The 12,735-nt window shown below is 27.1% G+C and overlaps 2 protein-coding genes and 1 long non-coding RNA gene across 3 annotated transcripts; 2 read left to right on the forward strand and 1 right to left on the reverse strand.

Annotated features, from left to right (window-relative positions):
• Positions 1-1,592: 1,592 nt before the first annotated feature.
• On the reverse strand, positions 1,593-2,219 carry LOC147656135 (uncharacterized). The gene is made up of 2 exons (XR_015294852.1): positions 2,082-2,219; positions 1,593-1,743 (listed from the first exon to the last, which is right to left on the reverse strand). It is a non-coding gene; the product is annotated as an uncharacterized LOC147656135 (long non-coding RNA).
• A 4-nt stretch (positions 2,220-2,223) lies between these two features.
• Positions 2,224-9,687, forward strand: LOC100863890 (uncharacterized). The gene is made up of 7 exons (XM_012485243.3): positions 2,224-2,551; positions 6,408-6,696; positions 6,864-7,057; positions 7,275-7,660; positions 7,729-7,985; positions 8,273-8,874; positions 9,165-9,687. Exons 1-7 carry the CDS (start codon positions 2,517-2,519, stop codon positions 9,619-9,621), a joined length of 2,220 nt encoding a protein of 739 aa, XP_012340697.2. The 5' UTR covers positions 2,224-2,516; the 3' UTR covers positions 9,622-9,687.
• Positions 9,688-10,316: 629 nt separating this feature from the next.
• Positions 10,317-12,332, forward strand: PDCD-5 (programmed cell death 5). Its single transcript, XM_003692774.4, has 4 exons — positions 10,317-11,455; positions 11,719-11,827; positions 11,898-12,061; positions 12,125-12,332. The coding sequence occupies exons 1-4, from the start codon at positions 11,390-11,392 to the stop codon at positions 12,167-12,169; spliced, it is 384 nt and encodes a 127-aa protein (XP_003692822.3). The 5' UTR covers positions 10,317-11,389; the 3' UTR covers positions 12,170-12,332.
• Positions 12,333-12,735: the final 403 nt, after the last annotated feature.

Here is a 12,735-nt window from a genome sequence, read left to right on the forward strand (position 1 = left end):
AATGTTATAATTTTTATTCTCCTTTTATTTTCTCTCCTTGTTTCTCTATTTGCTTCTTAAAATTTATGTATTCAAAAGATCACTTTGATATTTAATTAACTTGTTTTCTTTATAATCTTATTTATATTTTAATTATTTGTATCTATTCTGTCTTTTTTAAAATTTGTCTTTATTATTTAATAAGATTATATTAGTTTTAATAATTTAATATACCTTATTTTTAATTTAACATTTTTACTAATTTATTTACTAAATTTATTATTTTTATTATATAATTGAGTATACATCGAATCAAGTTTCTTTATAGATGACACAAATTTTTTAACAAAGTTTTAATACTTTCATTTTTTTATTTCCTTTTAATTAGAACAAAAGTATTCTCTATGTAGATATTAATTAATTAATAAATAAATATAATTTATAATTAGAAAATGTAAGTATATTATAGAATAGATACTTAATTAACAAAGTTTATTATGAGTGTATTCCATATATACACTCTTTAACTTAAAACGAAAAATAAAAGTTAATTCTTTTATTCTCGATTATGATCTTAATGTTTTGTGTTTTCATTGTTTTCCCGTTTCATCTTGAATTTTTATATTTATGATTATTCAAATCATTTTCCAATTTCTTCTTGAATATTTATTTTTATATATTTAATTATATTAATTAAATTAATTATATATATTTATTCTATAATTTGTTAATTTTTTTTGTTCTCTTCAAATTTTGATCGCTGTCGATCAATTATGATGCAACATAATCATCGAAGAGTACTTGTAAACTGCTTTGAGTGATAAATAGGAGAATCCACATTTTGGCCAATTGATATCTTGATATCAGAGTTAGATTCTACGTATTAAGATTCTACATTCTACATATTGTCCTCGTAACCTAATTCCAGTGAGCTAGGATTTTTATTTACTTTCTAGTCTTTTTCTAGTCTTTATTTCCTATCTTTCTGTTTACTTATCGAGATATTCCAAGACTTCCTTCCTGTCTATTGCATTAACATATTGAATATGTTCTTCTATTATCGTAACTCTCGGCTCGACTTATCGTAAATATCATCTATTCGACGACTCGTGTAAATCAATTGATGTATATCTAATATATAAAATTGATAGATAAGATTGACAGTGATTCGAATTGATTTTTTCTTCGCTTTTCTTTTAATTTTTCTTCCTCACGTTTTTTTACTTTCTTACTTTTTTCTTTCATCTTTTATTCTTTTCTTTGTTTTGGCTTTTTATTTTTTTTCTAAAAAGAATAATTTTTTCAATAGAACATCAATAATAAATGTGATTCATTCTTTGCTTTAAACAAGAAGAGAATATCTTTGATATAGAGATATTGTCAGTAAGTTGGTTTAGATTTCAAGATTAGTATCAAGATCTTGATTAAATTAAAATTTATGAAAAATCGTTGGACAATGTGCAAGTTAACTTGTATTTATTGCAATTAATGCGAATGATCGTTGGATATAATTTTATGATGTACGAGATATCAAGTTTGATATATGAGATGGGAAATGATTGATAGTAGAAACCTACGTCCTATGTATGTAAAAGATAAATTGTAAAGACATATTTTGCTTTAACAATTTCATTCACAAACCATTATCATTTATAATAATTATAACTTGCGATATATACATATGATTGATTAATTCAACTTGATGTAACGTACTTGACAATGGCTTTGAACGTGGCATCGTTTGTTCATATCGCGTGTATGACACTGAAAAGCATTAATATCTATATGAATAACGATTGTATACATGTTTAACTATTACGATGATATCTAAAGAAATGATATCAAAACCAAGTATTCTACGACAAACCAAGAATTATGCGACAAAGAGAAAGAATTTTAATAAATTTTTACTCGCATGCACGCGCAAAAGATCCAATAAAAATATCGGTGAAATATTAAATGAAATTTATTCGTAAAAATCTGATACATGATATGTATATGATGATGATCAATCTTACACAACATTCGTTAGGTTATAATAAAAATAGACGCGACGAAAATTCAATTGCAATTTATAAATTGGAAAATAATTGATATCTAACCAATTATATACGAAATATTCGATGTTAATCAGTTGGATTTTCCAAGAATTGATGAATCAAAAGGGAAATTGCGACAGGGCAATCCTCGCAATAACGTTCACACCCCGATATAATTGAATTCTTCGAAAAACAAAATCGAAACGGATGGCTATAGAAGCGAGCTCGATGCTCGATCTTTATACCATCTAGCGTGTGATCGAGTCGAGTGAACGTTTCGTCGCAGCTGCGCAGGTGTATCACCGGCACCTTTTCATTAACATCTTGTCCGAAAAGGCAGTCACGCCAGCGGAAAGCTTTGGTGCGGTCGAGTCATCTTATCGATTTCGTTCCGTTAACAGCCCTTTCTCAATAATCTGTTCGACGATCGGGAACAAAATCAATTTGGGCGTGATAGATTCGAGAGGTCGGAATCTGATAGTTGGATAGGAGAATGCAATGGACGAGGGCACAAGTGATCGTGCTGGCAAAAGGTAACTAATAGCCAAATATTTCCGGTGTCGAGTCACATCGGTGGGAGAATGGATTGCAGGCTGTTGAACTTTCCAAGTTTAACGAACCATGAAAGACACTATTTGTTTCTTAAACTATTTAAAAATTTCATTCCATCTTAATTTCTTTCCTTATTGAGAGAAATTAATGATAATTTTTCAGAATATTTTAGAAGATTTTAATTATCGGCTTCTTTTTTTATAAAACGAAGAATTTGTTATATTTTAAAGATAGAACTTTTTTGTAATATCTATATTGTGGTTATAGAAATGAAATTTAACAGTATTGGTAGACTCTGATCGTTTTTTCTCCAATTTCAAAGATTCTAAATCAGCGTTAAATATGATCACATGGATGATGTTTTTCAACATTTTTTTTTTGGAAAATTAAATTTTTGATTTGAGCTAACAATAAGTTTTTTTTATCAACTACAATTCTTTGATTGACAAACGATTTTATTCAAAATCTTAGAGGCTATTTAAAATTTTTGCCAATGAATTAAACATTTTTTAAGAAAAGATTAGATGCAATTTGGCTATTTATGAAGCAATCTTCTTAAATAAAATTTAATCAACTTCCCAAACTGTGATTTATTTCATAGTTTAGTATAGCATAATAATCAACCTATATTGGAATGTAAATTTATGATTGGAAGATTCGTGCTTTTATGAAGATCGAAACTTTTGTCACGAAAGAAAAATAAATTTGTAAAATTCAAATCAGAAATGTAATTGACGCAAATATTAATAAATCATATAATCTTAACACGATGATTTATCGTAATATAATAAATATTAAAAATTAAAATATCGCAATATTATTTCATCGTTATATTAATAACTTGTATACGTTAATAAATGAGTTACTTAGAGTTACTTAAAGAAATTATCATCTTAATTTCTCGAAGAAATTTAGGACAAGATAGATGCCAGATTTTAACGAGAATTGACAATGATCGGCCATAGATTCGAATCTAGGTTAATTTCCTGTCTTGAGTAAAAGCACTTCGACTATTCATCACTTAAATTAATATTAAATGTTTGCTACAAAATTTTTCCGATAATAAATGTCTTGTTAACTTTTGATTTATAATCAAACATTAACAAATTTGCATAATTAATTCATGTTTTTACTTAAATATATAAATGTTAAACAACTTCAGTTAAAAAGTTTTTTATTAATCTATTGCTTATTCCTTGTCATTGAATAAATTTGATTTGTTCACGATTTTTTTACAAGAATTTTGATTTAAAAAACTGATTTCAATAATTATTATTTCATATATAATTCCAAGTTTAAGTACATAACACGATAACGATCGAAAAAATTCTTTGCCGATAACCTCAACATCGATCGAAATCGAATCTGTTAATTCAAAAAATGAGTTTATGTTAAGAATTCACTATAAATAGAAGGAGTAAATAGAAGGATAAACTGAGATACCCTAATTTTATATTTATGATAGATACTCACGTAATGCTATATGCTCAACGTGAAAATTTCTTCAATTAATTTCTTCAATATACACAATAATTATATAATTCTTTTGTAACATTTTTGTCAATCTTCGATAAATTAATATAAAATAATTATCAGCTGTTTAAACGCGCGTGACCTCTTTTTTCTTCAAAGTAATTAGATTTGCGTGCTGGTATAAAATGCATCGAGTAGATCGAATCGTGCGAACCGGTAAAATTACTGACCGAATCCACCGGTAAAGTTGCGTGTGCGTACATCAACGCGTCACGGACATTTATTTGTCGGTGTATGTAAAATTCGTGGTCGGCTACAATCATGGAAAATCGAGGTCACCAGGTTATGTTGAACTTTGACGTCGCGTTTCCTTCGTTGACCCTCACGATTATTCGGCACATGGAAGGTAATTCTCGAGTACAACAACTAACCTAACTTTTTTTATGAACGACAGAGAAATCGGTTTCGATCTCGATTACGAAATACGTTCAATCTGATGAAGATACGTGAAATTAAAAAATTGTAAACGAAAAATTAGGAGATTCATTAAATTTGTTCGTGTTTTCGTATTACACTCCAATTGTTTTCCCAAAATACACTGATGGCCCTTTATCGCGTGATCATGTACATGGTCATTGATCACGTACAGCGCAAACTACAAGTTGAAATAAATTACTCTGAAGTAATAAATTTTTTTAAATAATTCAACGTGCTACAAATCGTTCATTATTGATTAAGAATTATGTTATTTAAAATTCTTGTAATTATTTGTATAACTTATGTAACATTTTTAACGAATTTGTGAATGTCTAATTGATAAAGATCTGTTTGTCCAAAAGCTCATTCAAGATTTGGGGGTAGATATTTGTACACGTTCCAAATCTGTATCGATAAAGAGCACACAGTGTTTGAAATCAGGGCCAGTTTCCAGTAAAGGCAATATAATTGTGTGCCAATCACGAGGAAATGTTGGTCAATTACGCTCAGTTTCTTATTTTGTAGGTCATGTTGAAGTATTGATTGCCAAACAGATAATTCTATTTTTTATTTTCAATTAAGCAGCTATTTCAAAAGTTTTCACAATTACCGTATCGTTGTCTGCAAATTTAAAAATAATATTATCAAAATTATAAATCTTTAAGAGTGATCATTTATCTTCTGTAATCTTTCATAAAAAATAACAATAATTTAATGCCAGTTTCTTCTTCACATTACATTTTCGATAAATTATTCAACATCTGATTTCAGAAATTTCTTAATAATAAAATTATGATGTGAATAATTGAATAGAAAAATATGATCAAATGATCCAACTAAGATTTGATAATTTTCTTAATTGAAGAATAAAATCAAGGATTGTTTTTATGTTTATTAATGAAAACTAATTTTCCAAAGTAACTAAATTATAAATATTTCGAGCTCAGATTTCAATATTTAATCTATGAAACTTTAAAAAAGATATATACGTAAATAGCTTCTCTAAATGTAGAACTTAATGAATTGACGTCCGCGAAAATAAATTCATGCCCATATTCCATCTATCACAATTTTCATTGTTTATTTTTACCAATTCCATCATCCATTTTATCAATTTTTATCGTTATCACGACATAAGTTAGCAAAAGTTCTTTTTAGGTCGAAACATTTATATATAGATTCCGATAAGAATTGTTACGTCGTCAATGTCGTTGGTACGAAAATGGATAATGCCTAAACATTTCCGTGCACGTAAACTATTAGGCTTTAACGAAATTTCTTTCTCCAACTCCTCTCTCTCTCCCCCTCTTCCCTCTCTCGTTGTAAGTAGATCGATGCGTCGCGTCTGGAAGGCTCGTTCCGTAAAGGCACGTACCACCCTCTTCCTGTTCCTCCGTTCGACCCTCCTCGGGCTGCACCACCTCCACTTCCGCCTACCTTTATATCCTCCCGCAGCTTCAATACACTCGATGAAACATTTCAGTCCGTTCCGGGCATCCACCCGGTTCGATGCTCCATCTCTCTTTTCTTTCGCAATTTTACAACACTACACGTGACGTTTTATCACGTTAATTTCCAATCGATAAATGCGATTTTTATTTTTACAATTCATCACTTTTTTTTTTTCATCGAAATTCTATAATATTTCGAAAATATAGAAAAATCACTATTACAATAATTTTTATATTCCTGAACGAATGTATTATTCTCCAACTGTTTAGTTTTATAGTCAGCTTGTTCCTTCCACGTTATGGTCTTTCCCTTTTAAGTATCCTCGAGGAAAAATATTTTGGTGGCAATAAATCAAAAGAAACGAGAAATTTTTTTCCAATTTTCGTCCAATCCTCGTGTTTTCTGAACGATTATTTTTATAACGCGTTGTTATAGGCGTCGAACGTTCCATAATAAAATTGGATGGTCCTCCCACGGGGTCAATAAATCTTCCTCGGACACCGAGCTAGCACAGAGTAAAAAGAAAAATCGAAAGAGGAACAAATCGAAGGAAATATGGCCCTTGCTGGAAGGACTGACAGTAGACGAGTTGGCTCGTTATCGAAGAAGGCGTGTACAAGGACAACCAAAGGACAATCTTCGACTTTACATCGAGGCTGAAAACGAAGATCTTGTGTCCGAATATCGCCAAGCTTTTCGCGCGAGAAGCGAGGAATCCCTCGAGGTTCGTATTCTTCTTCGTATTAATCATCTCTAACCGATGAATCAACTTTTCTCAATTTTTAAACACCGTACAATTTTACGATTTACTCTTGTTTCAAGCCTGAACACTTTCGTGATCCAAGTAATGTTGTTAAATTTTCCGATTCATAGATGTACCCCTTACCGTAGGAATATGCCTGGCCTCAAAATCTTGGGACAAAGGAATCGAGCGAAAACGGGCAAGCTTTAGTTCGAAAAGACGTAAGGGAACGAGAGGAAGTAAATCCGATTGGAAATAAAACGAGCGAGATCAATGACGATAATAATACGATGGAGATCAAACCTCTTACCAATTCTCTTAAACGAAATTCTTTGAGCAGAAGGTATGAATATAATCGATAACGAATAAAATTTTTCAAAGAATATTTCGATTAATCCGTAAGCGTGCGCGTGAGAATAATAAATTCTTTTCTAATAATGGTATATATAACGAAAGATATTTATTAAATAATGAACAAAATAAAATTATTTAATACCCGTACAGGAATTAATCGATCTATTTGTTTTGATCGTTCAATTAATATCTCTACGATGTAACAGGGATACCAGTTTCAAACGTGATAGTGACTTATACACGGATACAGAAACTTATTCGTCGTACGTGGCATACGAAGGTCGGCATAAACCTGACCTAGCTCGTAGATCCACATCTTTAAAAATGGAAGGTGATTTGGAAACAACTACCGAAAAATGTGAAAAATTCATCCAATGGTTGAACGTTAGTCGACCGGAACTTATACGTGTACCTACGCATTTAAAACTCGAGGGTGAATTTGAAACGACGACGGAAAATCAGGAAAAATACGTACCGTTTATAGGTGTACGAAGGCCGGAATTGTTAAGGCAAAATACCAATTTAAAATTAAATGGCGAGGCTAATTTCGTGCCAGAATATACCGATATGTTTAAGAAACACGATAATAAGGGTGATTATGCAAATTTGATTTGTTATTTTTAAATTCGATAAATTTACTTCGATATTTGTATTTTGCAGAACGTCCACATCCGGTAAAACCTGAAACTCATCTAAAGTCTGGAAACTTATTTTTTGAAAATAATACACGAGACGCTTTTATCGATCCTAGTATCGGGAAGACACGATTGACGCATGAATCGAACAAAGATTCCGAAGAAGAAAAGAAAAGAAAGGAAAAACAGAGGAAAGACGAAGAAATAAAAATGCTGGTTTCAAAGTTAGAAAATCTAAAGACTTCACCACTTGAAATCCCGGAATATAAAGATGCATATAAGGCAAATTGAAATTTCTAGTTCTGAAATTATCGATTCATTGATTCTTGTTTTAATTTTATTTTTAATTAATTTGTAGTTTGCATTATATCGAATCGAAATTGCTATATGTTTATTTGATGTTGTAATGTTTATTTAATCTAACTTAGTCGGTATATTCTTTTTATCTATCTATATCTTAATAACAAAAGAAAATGAATATCAGGTCCATATAAAAATTTTGTTGCCAACAATTTTATAGCACGATATTGTTAAGAATATAGTTTAAAAATTTCTTTACCTATATATAGGATTTTCCAAGAGAAAGGCCTAAAATTATAAAGCCAGAAGATGAAATTGGACGAGCTGATGGATCAAAAATACTTTCCTCTCCTACATCAAAATTTTTAAGAAAAATTGATCAAGATCCGGAATACAAATCGAAATATTTAGATTATGAAAGAGATTGTCGAAAATCACCATTACTTTCGAGATCAACGTTCAATTCTTCGCAACATGGTGTACGTTTTGGAAGACAAGATTGTAAACGATACGATCACGAAATTACCAGTGAAGTAAAAGCCCAATACATTCCTTATGGTCACATACCAAGGATCGAAAGTTTAAAAATGCCTGTCAATTTACGCCTAGAAGGTAATCTTGATTTTGAACCGGAATATAAAACTGCTTATTGCGTAAAACGTGAAAATCAATTACAAGTCGATCAGAGAATGCATCGTAAACGAGATCGTAGTCTAAGCGCTTCTAGGCGAAAAGAAAATTATTGGATAAGTAATAATTCAGAACAATTTGGATTCACAAATGCTGCTCAAGATCAAGATGCGTTTCAAATATTAAACACGCGAGTTCATGAAGATAATGTCTGTGGAAAACCACCATTAAGTAATCGAAGGTTTGTATTTAAAAATTCTTTATTGTAATACGTTAAATTTAAATAATTAATATTAATGTGCAAGAAATTTTTTATTTGTTGCTTATAAAGAAATTTTTGATTTATATGATAAAAAAATATTGATATATAAAGTTTGAAATATTTAATTTGCAAATAAAAATAGATATAAATTCAAATTTTTTGTGAAATTATTATAATAAAAATATTAGTATTTAAAATATATAAGTAGTTAAAATATATAATTTTAAATTATAAAATTATAATTAATTAATACATATAATACAATCTAGGGGATCAAAATCTTCGCAAATGCATGTATCTTCGCAAAGACAAATGCAGTCAGATATGATGGAAAATAATAAAATAAAACATAGATCGACTAGTCCAACATATCGATTTCATGTTTGTAATGTTGATGAAGAGCCAAGAGGTTTTCGACATAGGCATTCGCCATCACTTCAGTCTTCCGAAAAAATACATGATTCTTCATCGAATTGTGTATTTCAAACTAACATTATCAGACCGTACTCTCCTAGTTTTGGTAAAAATATAAAACAACATACCAACAACGGTCAATCATTCGTTGTTTTGGATAACGAAACTTTTGATAAGAATAAAAATGAGATACGCAGAAGACAAACAGATCAAAATTATAATATTGATAATACATCGTCTATTTCTAAAAAAAGAACAAAACCTTCAACAAATTGGATGCCACCATGGTATGATAGTACAAATTCTATTTAGATAAAAAAAGAGCTTTGTACTTTTTAATATTGATTTAGAACAATAAAGTTTCTGTATAAATATAAATTATGACATTTATCAATTTTTAATTCTTCCAAAATAACACATTTAGATATATTATATAAATATATAATTAAAATATATAATTAACATAATATAGATGCATATGTATGTATTATTATATAATTTAAATTTATAATACCTTCTAATATCGAATAATAATAAAATAATACATGCATGTGTATTAGAAATTACAGTTTTGAATATGTAATAATAATTAATAAAATCCATTTTCTAATGTATACAACTTAGAAATTATATCTTTTAAACAAATTTTTCTTTCCATAAATAACAAAAAATTTTGACGTATCATATGTTCTCATTATATTTTTCTAATATAAAAAGAAATTTCTTTATTTCTAAAGAATATAATCGAAAAAGATGTGACACATGAAATTTCTTTCTGATTTGTATACAAACTATCAAATATAAAAAAAGTATAAAATGTGTAAAATACGATATGTACAATGTATAAAAATAAAAAATATATATAATATATATATATAAAATAACAGAAAAAAAATATATAGAAAATATATATATTTTGCCGATAAGTAAGACAACGATCAAAAATCAACGTCATCTCGCGTTTGGATTGTGGAAGCTCTGACTTATTACTAGCATAGTAAAATATGTAAGGAGATATTTGCACAAAAAAGAAGAGTAATATTGTGCGAAAAGGAAAAAATTCACTATTTGTGATTATATAATTCCATATCATTACTTTGATAATATTATATTGAAAATTAAATAATTATTAATTTTTTATTAAAAATTTATACAAATCTATAATTTAAACTTTTAAAATTAAAACTTCAAATAAATTTCTCGTAGAAATTTTATTTTGTATTATTTTTTTTTATTATTATTTATTCTAAATATTTGTTTAACAACAAATTTTAGAAAGAAAACTATATCCGAAGCGAAAAACTTATAAAAGTATTGGAAAATCTAAGAAAAAGAAATTTTATAAAAAAAAAGAAAAAGATAAGATATTAAAAAATATATAAAATATATTGTAATATATAAAAATACAATGTAAAATGTATGTATATGCAACGTATAAAAATATTTCTATAATTTTAAAAGCAAATTTCTTCATTTTTATGATATTGTATGTAAAAAAATAATCTTAAAAAATTATGAAAGAAATTATAACTTTCTTGAAATTATATTTTATTTAAAATTCTTTTTCTTATACAATTTTCATAAATTAATTATGAACTTTATAATTTTTTTTATATTTTCTCCTAAGATATATTTTATCCTTTTAAAAATCAATTTTAATTAAAAATTTAATTAATATAAAATTATAAGCTAATTTGTAATAAAAATAACCTATATATTCATATATTGGCCAATATTTATTCGTAATATTCCTTAAAACTTATTTTTATATGTAATTATATATTTACTACATAATATATAGTACATAATAATAATTTATATGATTTATTTAAGAAATATTTTTTATTATATGTATAAATGAAATCACTCTAAATTATTTTATTAAAAATCCAAATCTTAACTGAACATGCGTACCTATGTAGATCTATTCGACGTGTATATATTCGACAACCTTCATGTTTCTCATTGTTACATTTCAACGGAACTTGCGTTTCTCAAGAGTTCACATATATTAAAAAATACATTGAGTTTAAATAAAATTTGTTAAATATCAAATAGTAAAGAATTAATACTATAAAACATGTCAGATCCAGAACTTGAAGCAATACGACAACAACGATTAGCTCAGTTGCAATCCCAATATAAGGTAAATTATATTGTATTATTTTTGACAAGTAACCATAAATAGCGATAACCATAAATTATTCAACAAAAATATAAATAAAAATCAAATTAAATTAATTAATAATTAAAATATTATTTTTAATTTTATGATATAGTATATTTAATTCTTTAATTTTAAATTTTGAAACATATTAAGCTATTTATAACTGTAATATATATGTATAAATGCTTCAATAAGTAGTTATTATAATATTCATTAGATTTTGATGATTTTTACATATTTAGAACAATAATGCAGAAAATAAACAAGCGATGGAAGAAAAAATACAACAAATGGAAGACATGAGAAATTCTATTCTTAGTCAAGTATTAGATCAATCAGCTAGAGCAAGATGTAAGAATATTATATTTTACATATATTTTACATTATATGTATAATTTTATAATATATATTATTTCTTTAGTAAATACATTATGTCTTGGTAAACCTGAAAAAGGAAAGATGGTAGAAGATATGATATTAAGTATGGCTCAACGAGGTCAATTACCTGGTAAACTAGGGGAAAAAGAACTTATCAGTTTACTTGAAAGTGTAAATCAACAAACACAAAGAAAAACTATTGTGAAGGTTAGTCATAATATATTATGGACATCTTTAAAAAGAAATGAATTCATTAATTATTAATTTTAGTTTGACAGACGAAGAGCAGCATTGGATTCTGATGATGATTTATAGCATCTATGTGCATACAATTATATGTGGTTTGTTAAAGACGACATAATGTTCTTTGTCTAATTTTTGAACAAGAGTTAAGATTATAACACTACTGTACGCTTAATTAGTCATACATTTTTATTTTTTATGATATATTGAAATAAAAATTAAAGTCTAATATTAATATTTATTTTAATCCAGCTTATGTTTTCAAATTCAACATTACATTCTTTTATTAATATTTTATCAATTTGAAGTATTATCTCTTTTTATTAAATATAGGTAAAAATGTACATAAAATGTACAATTTCATATTTTTGAAACAATTATATTTTCATCAAATATTCAAACTTGTCAACATTTATATATGAAATATTTTTCATTATAATTACATAAACATAAACAAATATATATATATATATATATATATATATATATATATATTTAATTTCAAAGTATATAGAACATTATTTACCACTTACATTTTTTTCATAAAACTTTAATATATTTTTATATTTTTTTTGTAATATAGAATAAATTTTTCTACGAGGTTTAAAAAAGCTTATTTATGTCTACATATGATTTGT

This window comes from Apis florea, unplaced genomic scaffold (assembly GCF_048593485.1).
Source record: "Apis florea isolate Af1SG1 unplaced genomic scaffold, ASM4859348v1 contig_3802_pilon, whole genome shotgun sequence".
NCBI classification, from domain to species: Eukaryota; Metazoa; Arthropoda; class Insecta; order Hymenoptera; family Apidae; genus Apis; species Apis florea.

What these genes read in the sequence shown, in the direction of transcription:
- LOC100863890 (XM_012485243.3), top strand. Translation starts at nt 2,517, where the DNA reads ATGGACGAGGGCACAAGTGATCGTGCTGGCAAAAG. An exon ending in GAAGCGAGGAATCCCTCGAG is followed by an intron (nt 6,697 to 6,863) that starts GTTCGTATTCTT and finishes CCCTTACCGTAG; the next exon opens with GAATATGCCTGGCCTCAAAA. An exon ending in AATATAAAGATGCATATAAG is followed by an intron (nt 7,986 to 8,272) that starts GCAAATTGAAAT and finishes ACCTATATATAG; the next exon opens with GATTTTCCAAGAGAAAGGCC.
- PDCD-5 (XM_003692774.4), top strand. Translation starts at nt 11,390, where the DNA reads ATGTCAGATCCAGAACTTGAAGCAATACGACAACAACGATTAGCTCAG. An exon ending in AGTTGCAATCCCAATATAAG is followed by an intron (nt 11,456 to 11,718) that starts GTAAATTATATT and finishes TTACATATTTAG; the next exon opens with AACAATAATGCAGAAAATAA. An exon ending in TCAATCAGCTAGAGCAAGAT is followed by an intron (nt 11,828 to 11,897) that starts GTAAGAATATTA and finishes TTATTTCTTTAG; the next exon opens with TAAATACATTATGTCTTGGT.